The 24527-nt window shown below is 37.5% G+C and overlaps 2 protein-coding genes across 2 annotated transcripts in view; one reads left to right on the top strand and one right to left on the bottom strand.

Moving 5' to 3' along the window:
* Nucleotides 1-24527, top strand: part of LOC132156718 (egl nine homolog 1-like) — a 339835-nt gene that overhangs the window by 139375 nt on the left and 175933 nt on the right. The gene's annotated exons all lie outside the window — the stretch shown is intronic.
* LOC132156705 (interferon regulatory factor 2-binding protein 2-A) lies at nt 6929-9797 on the bottom strand. Its single transcript, XM_059565672.1, has 2 exons — nt 8855-9797; nt 6929-8017 (listed from the first exon to the last, which is right to left on the bottom strand). The coding sequence occupies exons 1-2, from the start codon at nt 9618-9620 to the stop codon at nt 7317-7319; spliced, it is 1467 nt and encodes a 488-aa protein (XP_059421655.1). The 5' UTR covers nt 9621-9797; the 3' UTR covers nt 6929-7316.

Below are 24527 nucleotides of genomic sequence, written 5' to 3'. Positions count from 1 at the left end.
ATTTGGCAGTGCCTTGAGATTGAAAATGGAAACACTGGAAGCACGCAGGCGCTTTTGATGTCTACAAAAAGAAGCGTGGCGTGTATAGAAGCCTGAGCTCTAATTTCTATTTTTAAAAGCCTGATTTTCTTATGTGGTTATAGATGGACTTTAGAGGTCAATCCTTATTATAGAAACAGAAAAAAACACACAGTACATGAGGCTCACAACAGAAAACACTACTTCAGTTTTTACTTCAAAATTTAATGTTTAATGCAATGTGTTAGTTGCTACTGCTTTGTAATTATTTGTGAAATCTACAATTGATTTCTTCAGCAATTCTAGCATTTTTATTTATTTATTTAGTCAGTGTAGGCAACAAGTTATGCATTTGTACACCGAAGTACACTATTTTTTATAGAATTTGGTGTTAAAACATTGCTTCGTTAACGACAACACTAAAAAATGGTATGTGAATGCTTGTTAAAATAATACATTTTTAATTACACTGCATTACTTTTGTGTATTTGTTTAATAAGCCTACTAATTTTCATGTATTTTTGGTTCAGTGATTTTTCAAAGTTGTAAATAAAAGTTATTGGAGTATGTTTTATTATTTAAAAAATTCACATTTAATTCCATATTCCTTTGTAATTATTTGTAAAAAATTTACTAGCAATTTCGGAATTAAAAGTGTTTCAAATGCAAGTCTAGTAATTAATTAATTTTTATTTATTTAATTTTATTTTATTTACGCATGGTTTATTTTAATAATTTATCTATTCATTTTTAATAATAATTTTTTTTTTTTTTGTTGCAATTATATTCATATACTTTGGTACATAAATTTTTATAAATGAAGAGATTAATTGATACTCTCTACTCAAAAATGGAGAAAAACAAACAAGTAAAACACTGAATAAAAGATTAAATTATAAAACAGAAAGACTGAAAAGGTTCTTTCTGGTAAAACATACTCCAGTAATTTTATTTACACCTTCAACCAATCATTTTTATGCTGTATGTAGGCAGTTGAGTAGGTTTAGAAACAGAGCTTATAACAGAACGAAACCCCAGCTCCTTTCATGTGCTCTCCTCTTTAATGTTTTGTAAAATTACTGATTTGGGGCTTTAGCTCTTTTGCCTCATGTGGAAGAGCGGCTAAATACCCTGGAAGAACCCACCCCAGCTCAATATCCTCATCCAACCCTGCAATCAGAGGGGAATTTCTTATATGCCCCGGATCTGAGCCCACACAACCTAATTGCCAGTCAGAGCTCCAGCAATTGAGCACCAGGAGTAAAAGACTTCGTTAGAGCCTGAAGTGGGGTCGAATTCTAAAGGGATGCACTGATTGATGAAAAGAGACGGATTCCAAGGTGTCCTCGATGCGGAGATTTGCAGGCGACCTTGTTTTTCCCAGGCAGGCCTAAATTACCCGGTGCATCATCTATACTGGGATTTGGCAAATGTGGACCAGATTCCATTTTTGGCACAGTCCTTCCTCCGCCTCTGTCAATGGATGTGAGCTACACATGCTGTGTGCTGGATTTATCCTGCGAGACACACTCGTTAAAGAGTCACCGATGATGGACTAGCGCTCGACGTGTGAAACGTGCAACATAAGAAAAGAACTATATAATGGCCTAGATCGGACAGAATAGGTGGACTAGAATTAGTGAATTCTGGATGGAAGAGCGTGCATGAGCACAGACAGAAAGACATGCATACACAAGAACTCGCATTTAATGCACTGATTTCGACAGTTATCGCCAATGCAATCCAAAACATAATGAAAGGATGTGTTGTATTTTCAGTGACTCGCCACAAGGGGCACGAGTTCTTCTGCTAACGAAACAAAATAAAACAAAATTAATAAAAATATAAAATGCAATATAAAAATGGAGGTATAAATATAGTCTGCTACCAAAAAATCTATTAATAAATAATATAATAATAATCTAATATTTATTTATTCATAAATATAATAATATATTAATCAGTACATTAATAAATATATAAGTGCAGGATTTATTTTGAAACACACTCCACTCAAAAACAGCTAGTATATTTCACAACTAATATTAACAAATTTAAAATAAATAAAAAACAGCAAGTTAAGCAGCTATATGTAGGCAGCTCAGTAGGTTTTGAAAGAATTGTAAAAATAAAATTAAAAACAAATAATAAGAAAAATACATATAAAATAAAATTGTGCTGCCACAATTGCTAAAAATAACAAAATCTAATATTTATTCATTCATAAATAAAATTCATTTATATATATATATATATATATATATATATATATATATGTGTGTGTGTGTGTGTGGCAACTCTTCACCAAGGGAGACTGTGTTAACTGTCATCTTCTACTCTCAGTTTTATTTTGTAGAGCATTGCATTGAACAATTTATTTATGCGCAACGGAAACACACTTGCAGCATGTTGGCTGAGAACCCAAATCTGCATTTTCACACTTTTGAGGTGTGTTTGTGGCCTGAGCCGAGTGAGGCAGTAATTATTACCTGAGCAGTGTAAACAGGAATGAGACGAGAAGCGTCTGCTCCAGCTCTGTGATGTTCAGTTTCACAGACTTTGTGGGGATTTTCCAGGATCTGAAGTTCAGTGCGTCAGACGCTCCGCTGCTTCCTGCGGTCTTCCTCTTGACAACACATCACCTCAACAGAGAGGTTTTAATGCGGCTTATACAAATCATAAAGACTATTGTTATGGTCAAGGGTGTAGGTTTGATTTTGGCATTGGTGGGGACATAACAACCAGAGTAGCCCTTGCCAAACACCCACACTCGCGGTCTTTACACTTAATTACTCATGTGATATATTTCCAGTATTTGAATTCAATTGATTCATCTGTTCCTGCAACTATTGCATCTTCAGTTATGTTGTCGTAAAATATATTATTATTTATATGTTATAAATGAATCTAGTAAAAGGATTGGACTGGATTTGCTTAATGTTGTAATGAAATATTGTGCCCCTTGATATTTTTCTAGTTGTGTCGTATTATAGTTTTGCAGGTACTGAATGGCCCTTCAGCTTTGACTATATTCACAATAATCATGGCCTTTTTCATAATAAAACACAAAAACCATATCATTTAAAGATCAGTATCTCGTCAGATTGCTTCCTAAGATAATTTGACCCACAAAAACAAAAAAAATGCATGCTAACTTTACTCATTGACCACAGCGCAGACGTTACTCATGCCATCAGAAATTCTCCCTGAAAGCTTCAATTAAAAACATCTCCATTTAATCTCATGCAACTAAACTGCCAAAACATCCCAAACCAGAGTCAATGCATTGATTCATGAAAATAGCAAGTGAAGACGTTGCCTGGCGAAAATGCATGGCGGGAGTGTCTTACAGGCAGCGAGCCAAACGGGGCGACACGGCGCTCTTGTGCTGAGTTGCGAAATGCTAATTGGTTTGTAAAATACTTGCTAGGTGACACAAGAACAACATTCCTGATGGTGCAGCAGTTAGGGGATGGAAACATGATATGCATTCAGTCTGTTTATTCTATTTAAAAGCTGTTATGACCTTCTGCAACCGCTAAAACACTCACGTCTCCTCTAAATCAGGTTATCTGTTATCTAATAATCTATCTTGTGTTAACCAGCTAAACAGGCTTTTTGAAAGGTCACTCACAGTTAACCTTCGAGTTCCTCTGAAATATCAATGTTTTATTGCATCAGATAACAGCACAGTATCTGGGTTTGAAGGTTTCGTTTAATAGTAGACCTGAGTGTGCTTTCCTCATTCAAGCATGCTTTCGTAAACAGGACACTGATTAACCTCTGAACACAGACCCTTATCTGACTAATAAATGAACATTAGAAACCTCAATGCACTGGCAGCCGAGTTTATTTTGCACTAGGAAATCTGTGGCGTAACGTTTTGGGTACCGGCTAAAAATACAGCACTCCCAGAGCTGCACAGTGCTTTCTTTATGCTGTCAAGAGGCACTAAAACTCAGAGGATTGATATTCCCTGATCTTAATAAACCAACACGACTGCATAACCAGGCAACAGCACGTTCATGTTCATAAGGAGCGCTGCCGAAACAACTGACTTTAACAGCAGATATTAATGCAAAACAGCTTTAATAATTTGATGCATTAAAAAAAAGCAAAAATTCAATGATTTTAAAAGAAAATAATACTCTCACAGTATGTGTTTGTGCGAAGCTTGGCCAATATCGTTTTAAAAGTGACACTTTGCTATGCAATCATCAGTAACAGGTGATGTGATTTGTTTATCTGTTATTTGCCTTTTAGAAGAAACTATTCCAAGATGCCAGAGACACATAACATTTATGCACTTTTGTTGTTCACCTACACAAAAAGAACCAATAATGTAAGCAACGTTACCAAAAAGGAAGCTCAAAGCTCAGTCTGATGGTACATTTTGGGAGGAAGGAAGCAAAGTTCACGTCAACACTTGCACAAGACGCTGATCAAAGCCTTACACAGCTGTTTATGTTTCAAACTTGCAAGCCGTGGAAAATATATCCATGGGCCAGACCGCACAGAGATATTCGGAGACTTCCAATGCTCCACACTCCCTATTTCTCATCTTCCTAAATTAGCATTGTCATGCCTTGACGAGTCAGGATTTCATGATCTTCCCTTCGCCATCCCAATTACAATATCCATCTGTGGTGGAGACTGTATGGCTTCATCTACGCATTCCTAATAATCCTGCACTAAATAATGAGCGGTTTGCTATTTGAGCGTGCATTTCCAGTAACAGCCCCTGCTGAAACCACTAATGCGTTAAAGCATCTTTGAATGAACCTTGCTTAAGGTTTCATTTGGGTTGAGAAATGTTACTGTTGAAATGCTGAAGGAATATGTGGTATTTAGTAACACTTTTACTTTTTATCCTTAGGACTATAAAGGCTCAAATCCATCATGCATGCATTTTTAACATACTTATTCAAATGCATGCATGCATTTACAGATGTAATAAAGGCATGAATGCATGCCATGATACATTACTACAGCTGAGATACTAAACATAAGTAAACTTGGCTATTCCAGAGTTGAGCATGTGAGCACGTGTTGTTTTACAAGCTAACACATTCATTGCATTACTTTTGAGGCTGTGTGTATGTTTGGGAAGAGATTTATGTCTTTGTATGTCAAACCACTTCTTTGCATTATTGCATGGCTCCGGTTATGTAACTGTTTGCATTGATATTGTGAAAAATCTAAACCCATACATGCATTTAAAACTAAAAAAATAGGCATTAAGGTATATCAAAAAACACCCTTATATTCAAACCCTTCAGAACACTACAGTCAAGATACAAAACACAAGTAAACTAGACGACAGTGAATCAGCCATTCCAGTGTTAAGCATGTGTTGTTTTACAAGCTACCGCATGCATTGCATTTCTTTTGCTCTGTGCATGTTTGGGGAGAGATATATATTCATGTACGTCACACTACACACCTACTCCTGTTATGTAACTTTTTGCATTGATTGCAAAATCTGATGCTCTTTGGATTCATGCATTTAAAACTGAAATAATTCAAACAAAAATTTTATGTCCAACTTAAATTGATAACATGAGCAACTGAATTACTTGTTTGGTATTAAAAACAAACAAGAGTAAACTAGGGAGAATGACTCTAATTCCATTGTTAAGCATATGATCGCGTGTTTTACATCTATTGCATTTTTATTTTTTTGAGGCTCTGTGCATGTGTGGAGAGAGCTTTATATTAATGTATGCCAAACCACTTCATTACATTGTTAAACTACTGCTGTTACTAACCATTTAAATGTTTGCATGCATTTAAAACTGATATAAATTAATGCATTTGTGGGTATTTTTAGCATGCCAATTCAAACAAAAACACTAGATGCAAAAACATACAGGCCTTGTTAAAATTCCCATAGTCAAGGTAACGAGAGTAAAATAGGGACTGTGACTTTGGAATTCCAGAGTTGAGCATGTGACCAAGCGCTGTTTTACAAGCTAATACATTCATTGCATTTTTAAAGCACATTTTGGGAGAGATTTACATTCATGTCAAACCACTTCACTGCATTGTTTTACCTTTTTGTTTTATGTAACTTTGCATTGATACTGTGTAGCAAAATATAATGCATGCATTGAAAACTACTATAAATTAATGCAGGAGTAGATATTTTTAACATGCAAATTCAAACAAAACACTCTCCATGTAAAGCTAAAACAGATCTCACGGGTTAAAATACTGACAGCCTGATACTAATCAAGAGTAAACCAGGGACAGTGACTCGGGAATTGACCACGTGTTGCTTTACAAACTACCATAATCATCGCATCGCTCTTGAGGCATGTGAGGAAAGATTTGTACTCATGCTTTCCAAAACACTGCACTGTTATATAACTCCTAGCATTGATAATGAGCAACAAATCAGATGCATTTTGTTTCGAAATATGAAATATACTACTAAAACAGGTTTAAATTCTTAAATCAAAAAGTCTTCGAGTAGCTGAGATGACGAAACAGATGGTATGGTTTTTCAGCATTAGTCATGCAAGTCGTTTCACCCAGCTCCACCCATGTCTGACGAGGCAATTTCCTGCAGCACACAATACACAAAGCCCTTCTACCAAACGACCCAAAACACAACTCAGAGAACTGGTTATGGTAATGATTTACACGGCAGTGCTCATGTTACACGTCATTGCTTTAACTACAAATGCAATAACAAGCTACTCCGGAAAATTATAATTATATATTAACCAGGATACAGCATTTACTAAATGCACCGAAACACAAACCCTGTAACGTAAAGCGTGACCCGGTTGAACTTCACAATTAAAAAACATATCCGAGATGACATAGATTGGACGCAATGGCGCACAGCCAGTGAAAGCAACCGCTCCAGCGCTCAGATCCTCAGAAGAAGCAAGCAGACTCTACATTAATACAAGATCAGAAAATGTATTTGGCAATTTTAAACAAGTGCATACAAGTACAGATAGAAGCGTTTTCCAATGTTTGCCAAGTGCTCGTAGAGTTGCATTAGTCACATTCTACGTTTAACAGGAACTGCCACCATACCTAAAAGTACATCAAGAAATCGTTAAACATCGACAAAGTAGAACATAGTCCGTTATAATGAGTACATACCTTTTATCTTTAAAAAATATAGAAACACAATGTATTCAAAAATCAAAAAAAAATTTACAGCAATGTTTACCAAGTATGCATGTCCCTCATGTCTTTTATATACAAGTCCGTTAGTTTCTGTCTGGATGGTATGCATGAGATATTTATATAGACCAGAATATTACAAAAAGAAAGCACAATCAAGTGTCTCGCTCCTTTTTTACTTTGACGTCTCCTGCCAGAATGGTGGCTATTTCGCCTTGCATGAAAGCCCACGGTACGTTGGAGCCCACCAGGGGGCATTTCTCGCCGCTCGGACAGTACACTTCTCCGGTCGCTCCCTGCTGTTTGATGCTCTCCCGAGAGCAAGGGAAGCAGAACTTGTGAGACGCCACCGAAGGGCACTGCACAAAGTGTGTGTCCTCCAGCCTCTCGTGGCAAAGCGTGCAGCACAGCGGGATGCTGTTGGGAACTGAGGAGTCTGGGATGCTCTGTGGATGCACCTGATCCATGCCCGGAACGTGAGGCGTCACAGTGCCCTGCGCCAGCCTCCGCTGGTTGGGAGAAAGCGGGCTGTTGCTGTTTCTGCGTGTGGTTGAGTGCACCTGGTTGGCGTCCTTGGGCGAGCTGTTTCCGCCGGCGTTGTCCGCGGCCAGAATGAGCGCTGCAATGGGCGAACTTCCGTTCTGAGCGGAGGCCTCCGGCGGGGTGGTGCGAGGGTGAGGGGATACCGTGGAGGGTGCGGAGGCAAAGCTGGGAGGTGGCACTGGGGGCATTTTCAATCCGTCTCCCGCCGGGAGCCACTGCTGTCCGTCTCCGTTAATCTTGGCGGCGGTGCCGCCCTCACCGTCAGGCTCCGGTGAAGCTTTTCTCTTCAGATTCTTGGGATGTTTGCCCCGATCTGCAAAAAAGCATGAGCATGCATGAATTACAAGTCAAGTCACCTTTTCACAATGCAAATTGTGTCAAAGCTGTGTTTAAAGTATTGAACAGGGAAACGGAGTTCTCATTCTCCTCTGGCCAGACTGAACCTGCAGCAAATTCTAATTACAGCACACAATGCGTCTTCATGCAACGATGACAATGTGGCAGACGCAGTGATGCATTGTAGTGCCAGACGTAACAATGAGGCTGACTGCAAATGCACCACATGCAAATACACGTTGAGCTTTGATCAGCGGAAAATTTCTTGCAGCTGACTCATGCCATAGTGCTCACATTCAAAGCAGGCCATTTGTGAGACTACAGTAGCATTGTATTGTACTGACTGCATCTATCTATCAATCTATATATATAATAACCAAAACGAGATTGTATGGGTCAAATTTTTTGACTTTTCTTTTATGCCAAATATCATTAGGATATTGTGTAAAGATCATGAACCATGAAGATATTTTTTAAACTTCCTACCGTAAATATATAAAAATGTAATTCCTGGCTAGTAATATGCATTGCTAAGAACTTCATTTGGACAACTTTAAAGGAGATTTTCTCAATATTTAGATTTTTATTTTATTTTTTTGCATCCTCAGATTCCAGATTTTCAAATAGTTGCATCTCAGCCAAATATCGTCCTCCTAATAAACCACACGTCAATGGAGAGATTATTTATTCAGCTTTCAGAATATTGACCCTTATGACTGGTTTTGTGGTGCAGGGTCACACATAATGTCTAACAACACAAAATTAATATACATATGTACGTATTTCTGCATAACAAAAATATAAAAAATTGTACCTGATTTGGACGCAGGAGCGTTAGTTTCGTACATGACTCTCTGCTGCATGTGCTCTTTCTTAAACCTGCTGTCGTACGCGTTCAGCGCCATTATATCCCGGGGCGTTTTGTTCTTGATCCAGTCGTCTGCGCGAGTTTTGTGGCTGTCGCTGATCTCCGGTGTCATGCTGTCCGGTCGGTGCTTGTCCTTGTCGTGCTCCGTGCTGGAAACCGAGGCTGGCCGCTTGTTCCCGCCGAGATCAGAGGTGCTGAGTCCGGGTCTGCCGTTCATCGCGTGACCCATGCTGCCGTTCACCAGAGGCACTAAGTTGGGCGGCACGCCGCTAGTCCTGCGCGGGTTTGGACTCTGGCGGTTGAGCTCCGGAGGATCGTCCGGTTTTGAGAATCCGTTCGGGACCGGGATGCCGTTCGCCTGCCGCACAGACTGGTATTCCGGACCCAGTCTGGGTGGACGCTCCGTGGACAGCGGGTAGCGGTCCAAGGGCTGCGGCGGGCGCGAGCCCGGGTCTCCAGACGCGTGATTCATCGCCTGGATCTCTTTCCCAGATAACGGTTTCGCCGCAGGTCTGCCGTCCTGAAATCCATGAGCTCTTTTGAGATGCCGCGCGGTTTCAATGACAAACTCGATCCGGTCTGCTCCTTCGTAGTTCACGCATCCCCTGCAAACGGGCTCAGTAAAATCCCAGATCATAGCCCACGGCATGCGGGGCAAGTCGCATAAATAACACGACTGCCTCCTCGAAGCAGCAACCGCCGCGGACGACATCGCTCTTATAGCTGGAAAACCCTCCGAAGTACAGCACAATCCTGTCAGAAATGTTCGCGGGAAAACGAGGTAGGCTCCTCTCGAGTAATAATTGAGTTACAAACAGAACTTCATAGTAGTGTGCGCTTTACTACGAGGCTCTCTCTCTCTCTCTCTCTCTCTACTACTGCGTCCAGACCGGAGCGCAATGTGGAGCAGTGACGTCACAGACGCTCCCATTCTATTTACTTGATTCTTCGATAGAACTCCCCCTCCGGCGCATGCGCGGTGACGGCGCTCTCCCGACCTGGTCAGGTTGCCAGGTTTTCAAAACAAAACCCTCCCAATTGCTATTTAAAACTCCTCAAAGTACCCTTTTCATAAGACTGTGCGTGTGATGCCGCGTTTAACGATCATCAGTATCGTTAATCCTCAAAAGTTTTTTTAAATATATTTTTATTATTATTTATTTAACTGTATTATATCACCTTTATTCGGGTCGCTTCAACCCGCGGCTTACAGTGTTCAAGTTGCCCAATTCCGCGGGAAAACAGAGCACCTGGCAACCCTGCTCTCGCCACCCCCTCCCGTCTTCTTTTCCTTTATTTAACTCTACTTGAATCGCTGCGAGAAGTAGGAAATGAGCGAAAGAGCGCTTTCGATTTCACCAAAGACGCGTTGGTTTGGAAACGATTCAAAATCCAAACCTGTGTTTAGACCAGACTCGCTGACGTACAACGAACGGTATATGCAAATCAGCCAAATCCTTACCGAAAGGAACGTCGGGATTTTTTTTTTTCATACGAATTTGGTTTCCATGATCACGGAAAACATGGAAATATGAGAGAATTGCGATTAACAGTCATAAGAAATTGGATGTTAATGAAATCTTGTATGTAGTGCATAGCATTTCTGGTAATAAGCAAGAAAATGCACTATAAACTTTTTTTTTCGTATGCATTAAATCACAAACGACTTGGAAATCATGGCAAAGGTTGGTTATTTATTCATAATATTTAATTAAAACGTATTTTGCAACTAAAGTTTATTATTCATACTACTACTACTAATATTTTAGAATATATATATATTATTATTATTATTTATTATGATTATTGGAAATTCAGATGCTGGCTGATGTAGACTAAAATAAGATGATCTAAGATGATCTGGGTTCACACTTGCATTAAAATAGCAAGAAAATATGTTTACGGTTGGCTTTTCCTGGAGATCCCCCTAGTTGGGAATAGTTTACAGAATCACCAACACGCCATTCAGACTCAAAATTCAGCTTACATTTTTCCGTTCTTCATCATATATGTCATACTCCTGAAATAAAACATTCACACTTTCACTTCCACCACACAAAACCTGACATTTTTTTTTCTTGGTTAGATGGTAATAAACGTCACTGGGTACAAAATGTCCACAGTGTGAGGAGAACCAACTTTGTAGGTCCTTCCCTTTTGTTTTGGCTGTGTTCCAGTTGAGTGCAGCTTCAGGGCTCTTTGGGTGAAGCAATGCGTCTGAAATCTGCAGACACAAGGCAGGATGTGTTTGTGCAAGCCCTCGTGACGTTGGAAAGAGGAAGTAAGATGTTTAGTCACGTACCCACAGCCCGCCTCGCCCTTTTCAACGAACATTTAATCTGCTGGCCCGCAGCCAGGGCTTATGATCAACCCTCCTTCTGGAATTGGGCGTGTTTTGTACCCGAGAAACTGTAAATATCACCTTTTCTTTCCGGCCTGACAACTACTTCCTCCAGTTTGCATTCTGGGTAGGCCGATCGTATTTCACATGGCTGTGTCACTCAAGGGCAACGTCTCAGAGATAGGTCATCGCTTGAAATTGTTTTCTATATCAACTGGCAGACTGTGACTCAAAAATGGGTCAGTCATGAACAAAAGAGTGAAAAACAATGCTGAATGGAAACAATAATAATGCATATGCATAGACTGGATGACAGAGTTGAAGGAAATATGAACCAAAATAAACATGCTCTGTGTCGACTGCAATGTCTTTGTGTGATGAGTTATTGGGAAACGAATCCAAAAATCACACTTAAATTATAAAAAGTTTGAAATTAAATTTCTTGGGATTATTACAAATCTATGCAAATAAAATGGATTCATATAAAGTTCAGTGTTTGATGTTTTTTGGGTTTACCTACAGTTTTGGTGCTGTATAAAATATGCTATATAGAACTAATCAACTCATAATCATTCATAATTTGACAGATCTCCAATCAGAGTTAGACTCCATCATAATGCATCTTGGCAATATTAATGTTTTTAATATTAATGTTTTATTTACAACTTTGGTGCTATGTTGAGTCAGCAGCATATAAAATATGCCATTTAAAATGAATGAAATCCGATTACTTCAAAATGTAACTAGTCATGTCTCCGACAAATGATTAATCTCCAATCTGACTTTTTAATTCTACCATAATCCATCTTGAAATAATAATAATAATCACATTTTGGACCTATTAATAAATTCCAGACACAGTGTTAGATTTTTTTTTTTTGGTTCACCTTTGTATGATTTACAATTTTGGCGCTGCGTAACAAAAAATTCTACATCCTGAAGCAAAACCAGTTGAGAAACACAGATTTACATGCTCATGACTCAGCACTTCTGAAGCAATGCCTCATTGTGGAACACGGTTAAAATAACACGTCGGAAAAAAGACGTAACACAGATAGGCTCCAGAAAAACAACATGTGAACCATCAAAACCAAACGTGTTTTATTATTCAGGTTTGAATCGAGAAGGAAATACTGATAACAGAGCGTATCAGTGTTTTGTTTTCAGACACACAATGTTTTATTCATTTATGTGTTACTTCTCACACAGGCTTTTGTGTTTTTGTCTTTCCCTCTTCCATAACATGGCCCATTTTCTGTGTTATATAACTCATCTGCTACAGATGTTCAAGGACGTGGTACTGTGCATGGAAACAGCACAAATTAAATATTGACATTGTTATATAAGTCACAAATGCAAAGCTCATTTTAAAGCTTGTAAAACATGTTTACAAAAGGTTCATTTCAGGTCTCGGAAATGGACCCAGACGCATTTACAGAGACGCAGGCGGCATAAAACAACATCAGTCTCAACTATAAAACATGTTTTGTGCTTTTGGGCTCGCTGGAGTGTGTCGAGTGAACCCGCTGACACAATGTCATTGCGTTTCCTAGCACATGCAGACAGTCTGTAAAATCTCCTTTCCTCCTTTTGATTGGCTGTACATTTCTCAGGAAATGGTAACCATAGCAACCCCTGCGCTCACCAGGATAGCCCCACTGACAGGCAACATCCTGTTTACTGCGTTGCTATTTTTTTTCTCTCTCCAGCTCACTAATTCATCTGAGAATGTTTTCGTCGCGAGTTACTAGTCTATTGTGCAACCTCAGTTTTGGGATCACTGACCCGTCTAGGGTCATTTCATGCAGTCGGCTACATAGAGAAACAAGGAGAATATATACACTTGCAAAAAGCCAGAAATAGCCTTAATTATTTACATACTACCCCACTACTGTATTGCATACATTTACATTTCAGCATTTGGCTTTTGTTCACTTTTGTAATGCCAATTTGCACAAAAGTATCTGCTAAATGCATAAATCTAGTAAAGGTGAATGTTTTTCAACTTAAAGTGGCTTACAATAGAGGAACTAAAGCAATGTGTCACAATTTGTTTATATACTCTCAGAATATAATTAGTATTTTGGGGCCAATGGCAAGCAGATTTGCTGAAACTCTTACTAATAAATTCTGGATATTCTCAAAACAGGCAAACCTATTCATCTTGGTGTTATGAACTGTGTACATTGCATACGGTCAAAAAATACTTGGAGCGCTCTCACTTGGTCGGTGCAAACAGCACATATTTGGCGACATTGAGGAGGTCGAGCAATTATAAAATGGAGGAATTTAGTCAAAATGGAGGGCCTGAGAGAGAGGGGCAGGAGAAATGTGCCGGGCGTCTGGAATCTGGGGGCTGGAGGCTGCAGAGGTGATGTCATTGGAGCAGAGGAGCTGGAGAAAAACAACTCTCTTTCTGTATTCAGATCCTCTTTGCAGTCCCAGCAGGGGAGGGAGGGCGGCTTGGCAAGGCAGCCGTGGCAGGGGCTGCTGGGAAATGGTAAAGGATGCCAAGCAGGCTCTGCAGCCAACATTAGTGGCTCACATCTTTGTTCTCTGAAACCTGGTGTGCTGCCAAAAGCCTCATTTCAGCTCCCCGCCATGATTACACTGGATGTAGGCCAATTCCTGAGAACTCGCAATCTTCTCTGTTGCACGCGGCCGCTCTCGCTCTCCGGTCTCCTTCAAAGGCTTGCTGCCAAGCATGCAGCAGTTTCCATGGTGACGGCGAGCCGAACATAAAAAATAAGTAATGATTCAGGCAGAGTGCCAGATGTGCCACATGTGCAACACTTATGTATATATATATACATAAAAAAGCATGATTCAGTAGAAAAGGGAGGTCTAGTCTGGTAATTGTGCCTGTTAGGAGAGTTCAAAATGCTGGGAAATTGATGCAAAATAAAAAATAGAACACAAAACCATTTGTTAACAGTTGCTAGGGTGTTGCCAAGGAGCTGTTTAGAATGTTACAAGCAAACATTCCGAAGTCCGATTACAAAGTAACCGCACAGCTCTTTTCAACTTGATACATTTGAAATCAACTCTTTGATCACATCACTAACCTCAAGTTTGATCAATAATGGAGATTAAGATGAAAAACTGAAAGGTTTTTCTTCTTAAAACAGCTCTGGCGAAACAGACGCTCTCATGTTGTCTTTGCTGTAGCTCATGAAAATCATGCTGTCATTGCCAGATGAGAAGAGATGTGGTTTCCTGTCAAAATCCCCTGTCATTTGCACATACAGCATGACATACCCTCTGAAAAACTCACATTTAACTCTTATAATTGAGGTTGACTGACTTGTACAGGAAATACACGTCTGAGTAAAAAGGGGTTGTGCAGCCAAAATAAGGTCTCTGAATAGCCAGCTTTGCTAAGGCCAAGATTTTTAGTGGTTAGCAGTTAAACCAAATAAAAACATGCTATTTAAAATGAATCCAGTTAGATTCATGCGTAATATGACCAGTCGAGGCTCTTTGTTTTATTTATAAAAAAATAAATAAATAAACATACATTCACTAATTACTAAAAGATAAATCAACAATCAAAAAAAAACGAATACAACAACAACACAAATTAAAAAAATTCAATTCAAACAAAATTTATTAAATAGAAAACAAATAATAAAATACATAATTAAAACAAGTAAAATGAATGAATAGAAAAATAAGCTATAACAAATGTATAACAGACAAATAAAAATAATGAATAAAATCAAGAAACAAAAACATACAAATAAAATACTTACATTTTAGCACATTTCACCAGATTTATAAATAAATTAGATCTATACACAAATGACTGGGGTTGAGTTGGCAGGTGTGTGTGATCTACAGCTCTATGTAAATGAAGTGTGTGTGGTGTTGACTTTTCACACATTTGGTTTCACATGCATTAATGGAACAAGCCTGTTTTCAGCGAGTGAATCTCTAGAAACCAGTTTTGCCATAGAAACATTTTGTAATGTGCACTCACCATCATAAATGTCGTAACAATAACAGTGCTTATTTTAGTTTCAGCTCATACTTTCCAGGCGTTACTAATTACTCAGCTTTAAACTACTTGACAAAAATGACTGCATTTATTCTACAATGATTATTCATTTTAACTCGACAACCTGTCAGGTCATGCCAACAGAGAAAGTCACACCTACATTTCGCATATTTGCTGATTTTCACTGAGCATGTACATATCCTGATCATTAAAAATCTCACATGAACTATTTTTTAGCCACTGTCTGGGTTTTAAATTTTTGCTTATATTTGATGGTTATCAGAATAACTTTCAAGAATTGTAAACACTTTCAATAATTGTTACTGAGCACATATCAATCCTTGTATAAAGTTATGATATAGCTTATCCTGAAGAACATCCATCATTCAGATCATCTAGTGGGCGGGGCTTGGCTAGAATACCTTGAAAAGACTTAAGCCTAGCTAATAGGATACATCGGAAACCTTTAGCACAAAAACATATATACACTGATGGAAAGTTTTTCTGAAACTTTTTAGTTGGATGTTCATCTTATGTTTTTTTTAAAGTAACGGTTTGTTTCGGAATGTTCATTGAACATTCAAAAGTAACATTTCCCATAATGTTTGAAAATTATTAAATGGAATGTTCCCATAACGACTACATACGTTTTTTAAACAGCATGTTTAAAGAACATTCTGAAATAAAGTTTTAATAATTCATGCATAACCAAAAGTTTTTAAAACAAGACATTTTGAATGTTCAGAGAAGATTCAGAAATGTTTTTTTTAAACTCAATGTAACAAAGATTTGTTTCACTTAAATTTTTTAATGGTTCTTCTTTACTTCTGTGGTGTTGATTATTATCGTACTGTTTATTTTCACGTAGCACCAATATTTTGGTAAATATTTAGGTCAGGTACATTTTAGAACATATCATCAATTATGAAACACTGTTACAGATAATTCTTTAAAGATATTTTGAAGAAGTTTTTGGAATATTCATGTTCTTTCTGAAACATTGTGGTATTAGTCATAAAAGACAAAAATTATTCAACGGACACTTCTGAAGTTTCGGACAGCTTACTTTCACTAATTGTTAGGGCTGCACTATTCATTGAATTTCTAATGGCAATTACAATTATGGATGCCACAATTACGTAAACGTTCAAAGTCCACTTGTTATTCTGTGTGCTTAAGCTGTGTTTTTTTTTCTTTCTACGTATTATCTTAAGGGTTTTTCCGATTATTTTTAATTTTAATTTTAGTATGTTATTATTATACCATTCATATTTTTACTTTTTTATAATTTGAAGAAGAAACCAATCCGATATATAGTTGACCTTTGAGGCTTAATACAATAGAAAAGCACTAAAGGTTTTTCAGTTAGAGTGTTTTCAGCTTGTTTATTTTCATATAAAAATACGGCATGCAGTTGCACCAAACAATGGTATAAACATCATTCAATGTAAATTGTGATAATCGTAATTAACAAATCGCAATTACAATTTCAATGGAATAATCGGCAGTTATGATTTTTATCATAATCGTGCAGCCCTACTAACTGTTCACTAAATGATAAAATGTTGTTAAGCTCGGTATTTTGAATATAGCATGTCATTTTTATGCATGATTAAGCTTGTATAAGCAGACATGTTTTATACGTTTTCATAAGCACTGATAACATAATGTGATTTGAATATACAGCATTTCAAACTTAATAAAGAATCATTAAAATAAAGCAAAACAAAACTTTTAATGGTGTAATATTTCCGAAAGCTCCTGTAATGTTTGCATAAAAACAAACATGTTTAAAACAGGACGATGTTTGTTTGCAAAATGGTTAAATTTAATTTTTGCATAGCAAAAAACTAAAAATAAAAACGATTTAAAAATTCATAGAACATTCCGAAAAATAACTATTTCATAACTTCATGGGAAAGGCAGCAAAGCATTGTGTTATTTACACCACAGGTCATAAATCTTTCTACACAGTACTATAATATTCCACGTCATCTTCTTTATGACTTATTGCATTCCTGTATAGCCGAGTATCAAAATCATTTCCTGTCGTCCTAGCTGATATATGTGAACATGAACTCTCTGGATCTTTTCAGTTGCGTCAGAAACCGCTGGAAATCAGTGTCACACCCTGCCACTTACACCAATGACTAGAAGCAGAGAGGAAGACGTGTCAGGATACCGCTGTTAGTCGACTTTCAAAGTGTGGATTTTTTCAAACCGATTTCTCTCAAGAAGCGAGTGACAGAACGAAATCGAGCGAGACACTTGAAAGAGAATGTTTTGGTGTGTACGAATAATCTCTCTCTGGCAGCTTTCATCTCCAGCCATGGCTGTCATTACCCATGCTAGTGCTCGAACTAGCGTTAACCCACTTTAGCAGGGTTATCAGACAGTGACGTAAGAGCTGGTAATACATGTCTAGTGTAAAAGGCCAAATGTGTTCTCATACACTCAGACTTTGGACTTTTGGTCCAAATACTGAGAGGTCAGAGGTTAAAAGATCAAACACATGCATCACTTTGATAATGCTTTGATAAGTCATCAAGATAATGATAATAGATTATTGGTTTGCTCGGTCCACTTCAGTGCATATTCTTTAAACAATTCTTTATTTGTAATTCATTTAAGTAATCGTAAATTTGAACTTAATTAAAGAGACTGTGTGCAGTAATATGTTTTGATCTACTTGACATGCATTGTGGTTGAAATATGATCTTGTTATTGAGATTTGACATCACAGAAACAGTGTAATCATAATCAGATTGCTCACAGCTATCTGTTTACATGTGCTGCAATAAATCCACCTACTGCTACCAATAAAACATTAAACATGACAGCATGCTGCCACAGTACCAGTGTATATTATACTGCATTTTAATTTTTAAGATGTGGATGACAATTTTAGTTACTTGTCCTTTGTCTTATCAAATTATTCATCAAATTATCCTGAAAAATAATAAAATGTATCAGTTTCCAAAAAAATAAACAAATAAATAAAATGAAGCAGCACAACTGTTTTCAACACTGATAATAATCAGAAATGTTTCTTGAGCAGCAAATCAGCATATATATACACGACCACAAACGCCACGCATACCTTGTTTGAGAGTGTCAGCCGATCAGTCGCACCCAGAGCAGTGACAAACACACACATCACATGAATGAACGACAGCATCAGCACAGCGCAGATATGTATTCATGTAGATCTCCATTTGACAAAGCTGGAGTTCAGTAGGAGTTCAAGCCGTATATCCATTATTCATGCGACCCACATGCACTTTTGTGTAGGATGGTGGCTTATCTTGATCTCCATGGGAGAGGGAAATGATAAAGTGAATTGTATATGATTTAGTGGTGTGTGTGTGTGGACGGATGTAAGGAAGCACAGACAATAGCATCTGAGTATACAATAGTAAAATGTCCCAACCACCATAACAACCTTGCAGCTCTTATCACAAGGAAGCTGTTAAACGGCAACGTGGGTGAAATGTGCAGGAAGACATTGACAGAGAAAATTATGAGACAAATTCATTCCTGAACAACATTGACGCTACTAGAAATTGGCCTATGAAAGAAACTCTCACAGCCACTTCAGAGCAATTAAAAGTACATGAATGTTAATGCATTAGATGTTCTTGTAGCTCAAACAGTAAAGCATGGAGCTTGCAATGCCAACGTCATGAGTTCAATCCCCAAGGGTTTGAAAACTTTAGAAAATTACACATTTTTCTTATTTTGCCTAAATATCATATGTTTTCATTTAGTACTACCCTTCAGAGGCTACAGAAGATATGTACATGTTTAAGACAAAATAAGAAAAATTTACCCTGATCTTCACATTTTTAATGCATGGTTTTTCCTTAAGGAGCATCAGTGAGCGTTTGAACCTTTTGTAAAAGTTACATATGACTCCATCAGTTGTCATCAATGTGAAAAGATGGATCTCAAAACCATACAGTCATTGTTGGAAAGGGTTCAAATACACAAAAATGCTGGAAAACCAAGGATTTTTCTGAAGAACAGCAGGCAGTTTAACTGTTCAGGACAAACAAGCGACTCATAAACAACTATCACTAAACAATAAATGGGGTCAATAAATTTGAAAGGGGTCATCTTTTATGTGAAATATCTTATTCAGGTCAGTACTAAATAAACAATAACATGCACTTCAACTGTATGTGTGTGTATTTATATAAACATAAATATGCACAGTACACACATCATGTAAACAACATGTTTATTTTGGATGCAATTAATCGCAATTAATTGATTTGACAGAACTAAAGTAAATAAATAAATAGCACAAAATAAATGTCTTCTACATTACATAAAGAGGTGTTTGATAGTTTAGAAATAAACTAAAGCAACAGATATATTTTACTAAATTATGCAAATATAGCAACTGTCAAAATTAGAGCTGAATGCCATTAACATTTTTCTATTTGCATGAAATACATTAAATAAAATTTAAATTCTCTCACGATGACATGGTAGATTGCGTTAGACTTCTCCAAAATGGGCCTATACATTTATTTATGTTTATATATTTGTTTGCATGAATAAAAATGGTGTATATTTGTCACATGCTGTTTATCTTTGCAGTTTCATCTCTAATAAACAAACATTTTTTATGGGTGGCATGCATGTCTCAGTACAGCCTCATGGTTGTAGCTTAACCGCAGCTTTTACAGTTACTGTGAAAGTGAGAAAGTGAGAGAGCCAGAAAAACTGGGCCAGCAGTAGATATATGAGCACAAGGGAAGTCCAAAAGAAAAATCCCCACCCAGTTAAACCACAGGCCCTGTCAGCAACACATGACCTCATGGAAGGATGCTTTGTTATCGCTCAAACATTCAAAGCAGCACATTCCTCTCCCCCTCCCCCTCACACACACACACACACACACACACAAACCGCCGAAGGGTTTCAGTGGCTGTTGAAACAGAACATAAACAATAGAAAAGCATGGTTGCAATAAAGAAACGATTCAACGACAGACGGCCTTTAACACGTCTACGAGTCAAACACTCTGTCTGTCACGTATTCACCTCTGTCTGCATCATTCAGATGCTTCTCCTGAAATTAAAGACCAGGGGAATTAAAAACAGACACAAATGAGTCAATGATTAGCAATCGATAAAAAAAATTAATGTGCATAACAACTGAAATCAGCTCCGATTTAGAGGAAATTTGATGAGAAATGTCTGGTTTATATTAAGATTCTGATTACAGACTTCAGTATAAACAGACCTGAAACTCAACAGGAGACATGTGAGATAAACTGAGAAACATCCGAGGAGGCAGACATCATCAGCTCTTTATATGCTATTAGACATCTCACTTGTGTCGGATCATTCCTAAATGTTGTTCTCGCTTGTGTCTCAAATGGGCGGTGCTGCGTGCAGATTAATATTCCCATTAGCTCAGCTGGTTCTAGACGGGAATAGTCTGGGAATCTGATAAAAGCACAGGCGTGGAAATACATGTGAAGACCCTGCACTCCCAAACACAACTGACCTAGAAAACTTGTGCTTATCATTGGTGTTAAAAGGTTAACCCTGAATATCCCATTTGACATCACTATTAATCACTCACGAATTTGAACAAACCCTAAACCCCTGAGGAAATAGAGCACAACAGTTGGATCTGGAAGCTCAAATCCCATTCAACAACTTTGAACAACAACTTACAAACCATTAGAGACAGACATGAGCTCAGAAGTTGTTAATCGATTTAATATGCTTCCGTTAAAATCATAGTTTGCATTATGGAAGCTTATTTTCAACACTGAACAACTGGTGCAAAAATTACATTACTCAAGATTTCACAGAGAAATCTCCACCATCCAGAGAACTGAAACAAGCAAACCGCGGCAAACTAATTATTTAAAATTCATTTTTTTGTTTTAAATGTAAAATACATTGTTTCTTTATACACATCTTAAAATCACTAGTTTTATATTTGTCATTTTTAATTAGATTTCATCATTTGCAGGGCTTCTTGGGATTGTAGTCGCTCATCTTTAACCGATTTCAAGTATTTTTTTGTGCTAAAAATCAATGATTATAATGTTGCAATTCACCTTGTACCTGAGTGGTTTGGTTTATGGTTTAGGACTCTTGAAGAAAACTTTTTGAAATCTCAAAGAAAAAAATAGTTTGGTGGGAATCCACGGTTGCGCTCTCAGGAAATGAGATCATTTGTTTAGAAAACATCACTAAATGCTTCAATGTCATGCTTTCCTGCATAATTTCCAAGCTAATAGCCATTTAAAGTAGAGTTTCGCTTGTGTAATCAAGACAAACCCTAAACATAAAGGTTTGCATCATGGGATTTCAGACATGCATACTTCACTTCTACAGATGTGCAACTCATCCAAACATATTATAGAAGAACAGCACTTCTAATATCGATATGGCAAGACTGAGAGGGCAGAGCGGCTGTGTTTACCAGAGCTCAGTTATTGAACCAACAGGGCCTCACTGAGCATGCTCAGTACCACGGTGGCGTTAGCAATCGCTGGCAACACGTCAGACCTCTCCCATCTGCTGATGCAAAGTGCTGCCCACTCATACAAACACACATTTCCCCCTCCAGCCGCATTTCCATTCAGTCTAGTGAGCAGCCCGATCGATTCACAGCGTGGCAAGAAAAAGCCTGCATGCATCGCTGCAGAATCATATAGCGGAGAATGGTACAGCGAGCCTGTGTGTTTACTTCATCCGAACGCATGCATGAGTCACACACAGGATGACGGATGACTCAGAGCACGAACACCTTCTCCTGACCTCATAAAAGGGGAAGTCTCTCGTTTCCATTCTGAGTCTAAACCAGCTGAATGGAAATATGGCTGAAGGTTAGTCATGAGGCTGACATTCGGCCTGCGAGCTGTGATCTCTCCCCTCCTCCATAGTAGAAACCACCACAGCTATAAACAAACTTCAGGCCATATGAATTTCCCCTGTCGGCAGCACTGAAGTAAACGCACAATTCAGTGAAATAAAATTGCTAAATAAACTAGTTTAATCAACTAAGCGTCAATAATGACGTGCATTTGTGAACGTAAACCGCCCAGCATCTTCCCAAAGCTGTAATGAGGAAGCGCTTATAAACTTAAGCTTTAAGGGCTCACTGAGGTTTTAGAGGCACAATGCGCAAGTTTTCAGCACTAGAGGTCGCATTTTTAAAATGATAACAAATGCAAAGCTTGATGATGCTATATGTTCAAGGATATAACAAAAAAAAGTTATTCAAACAGCTAATAAATTATACAGAGAAAGCAAGGCAAAGAACATTTACACTATCAAGGAACTGATGTCTGACTAAAGTCTAGCGCGAGTTTAAGCACTCACTAAAAACTCCACTTATAATCATTAAAGCTCTCTATACACTGTTTGATGAATGAATCACATGCTCATATCATTCGTAAATCTGCACTTTGTTGTTATGATGAGAGAATTCGCAAGAGAGCAGAATTCAAAACGAACAAAAAGATCAGGCGTTTCAGTGATGACTCATCTGAACGCCTCTGATTGGCCGTTGCATTCATAAGCTCAACAGACTCGTGTGTGATTGGTTTGTGACGAGTGGGGCGGGGCAGAGGGACGTGGGAACAGAGCGAGGCCGGTGGAGTGATTGGAGATGAACTACACCTGTTCAACCCACCGGTCTCGAGTCCCACGGAGGAGATGGAAGGATATAAAACGACAACAGTGAAGGACGAGAGAGGACCAGGCCTGGGTTTTAGTTTGTGTTTGCTTTTTATTTGCTGTTTTATGTTTATTTTGAGCATTAAAGTTTCATTTTGATTGTCCGCCGGTTCCCGCCTCCTTCCCATAGTTATGGAGTTTTTATCGTTACATGGTTATTATGCACAACACTATAAAACATGTAAAAAGAATCATGGCACAACAATGAGCAGATCTACATTTAATGCTGCAGTCAACACTTCTTTTCATTTTCATTTTGTTCGCTAAAGGCTGTAATGGATTTAGTTTAACTGTACAGCAGCATTTTTTCCATATATGTATATATATATATATATATATATAAACAAGTTATTATGACTACTGCGTTTTACTTGCATTGAATTTAAAGTTTTATAAAATAATATTATATTTTTCTATAAATAATTTTTAACCGTGAAATCATTCCATAGTAATATTTATTGTTTTGTTTAATATTTATTTAATTTTTAAGTATGCATGCATGCATGCATGTATTAGTCATATTGATATATAAATCACAATAATTTTGGCCAAACTCCACAGCTCTACAAACAAACACAGCAAATTTTGGAGTTTTATAAAAAAAATTAAAAAAAATTAATTACAAATGTGAATGACAAAAATAATTATGAAAAAGTGAATTGTATATGATTGAGTGGTGTGTGTGTGTGTGGACGGATGTAAGGAAGCACAAACAATAGCATCTGAGTATACAATAGTAAAATGTCCCAACCACCATAACAACCTTGCACCTTAATAATTAAAATACAGTCATTTTTGTCCAAATCACGAACCCAATATAAAAACAATTTTTTTTTACAAATGTTTATATATGTTTACACATTTTGTGACCATTAACCAACACATCAGAGCATCATTAATTTAGTGTGATTAAGATCTTACAATTTTATTTTAACATTTAAAAAGTTTTTTGATATTTAATATTTTAATTTTAGTTAATGTTTTAGTCATTTTGTTGTGTGTTTTTGTAATTTTCATTTAGTAAAATAATGTATATACAGTTTTTATTAATTTTTATTTTAGTTTTAGTTCATCAGCCCTACAAACAAGCACAGCAAATTTATGGCTTAACATTTTTTTTATGATTTCATGAACCTTTAATTTCTTTAACAACACACCCACTTTCAGTTTCATAATCAACAGGAAACAAAAGGAAGCATTTGCTTTTGTAAAGTACCCAACGAGAAGAAGGAAACATATAGGCGGTCTAAAATACAAGCTAAAAATAGACAGGAAATGCCTGTATATAAGTCCGCAGGCTGCTGCATTAATGGAATTCATGTTATAGTTTACAACATGTGACATGTATTATTATATATGCTGCTGATTGAGTCTGATCATGGACTCTTATATCTGCACGCTCACTGCTTTGCTCTTTAATATGGAAATGATGCCCTTCTGAATATTGAACAGTGTTTTCGACATCAGTGCCAGACTAATTAGAAAGTGTCTTGAGGACGGCGTGTTCAGTAACACACAAGATGCTTTAAATGACTGACAAATAACAGCGAACCTCTCCTTAAAGGGGTT

This window comes from Carassius carassius, chromosome 14 (genome assembly GCF_963082965.1).
Source record: "Carassius carassius chromosome 14, fCarCar2.1, whole genome shotgun sequence".
Classification (NCBI taxonomy): domain Eukaryota; kingdom Metazoa; phylum Chordata; class Actinopteri; order Cypriniformes; family Cyprinidae; genus Carassius; species Carassius carassius.
Note: the sequence above shows the minus strand (reverse complement) of the source record. Positions and strands in the feature narration are given on the sequence as shown.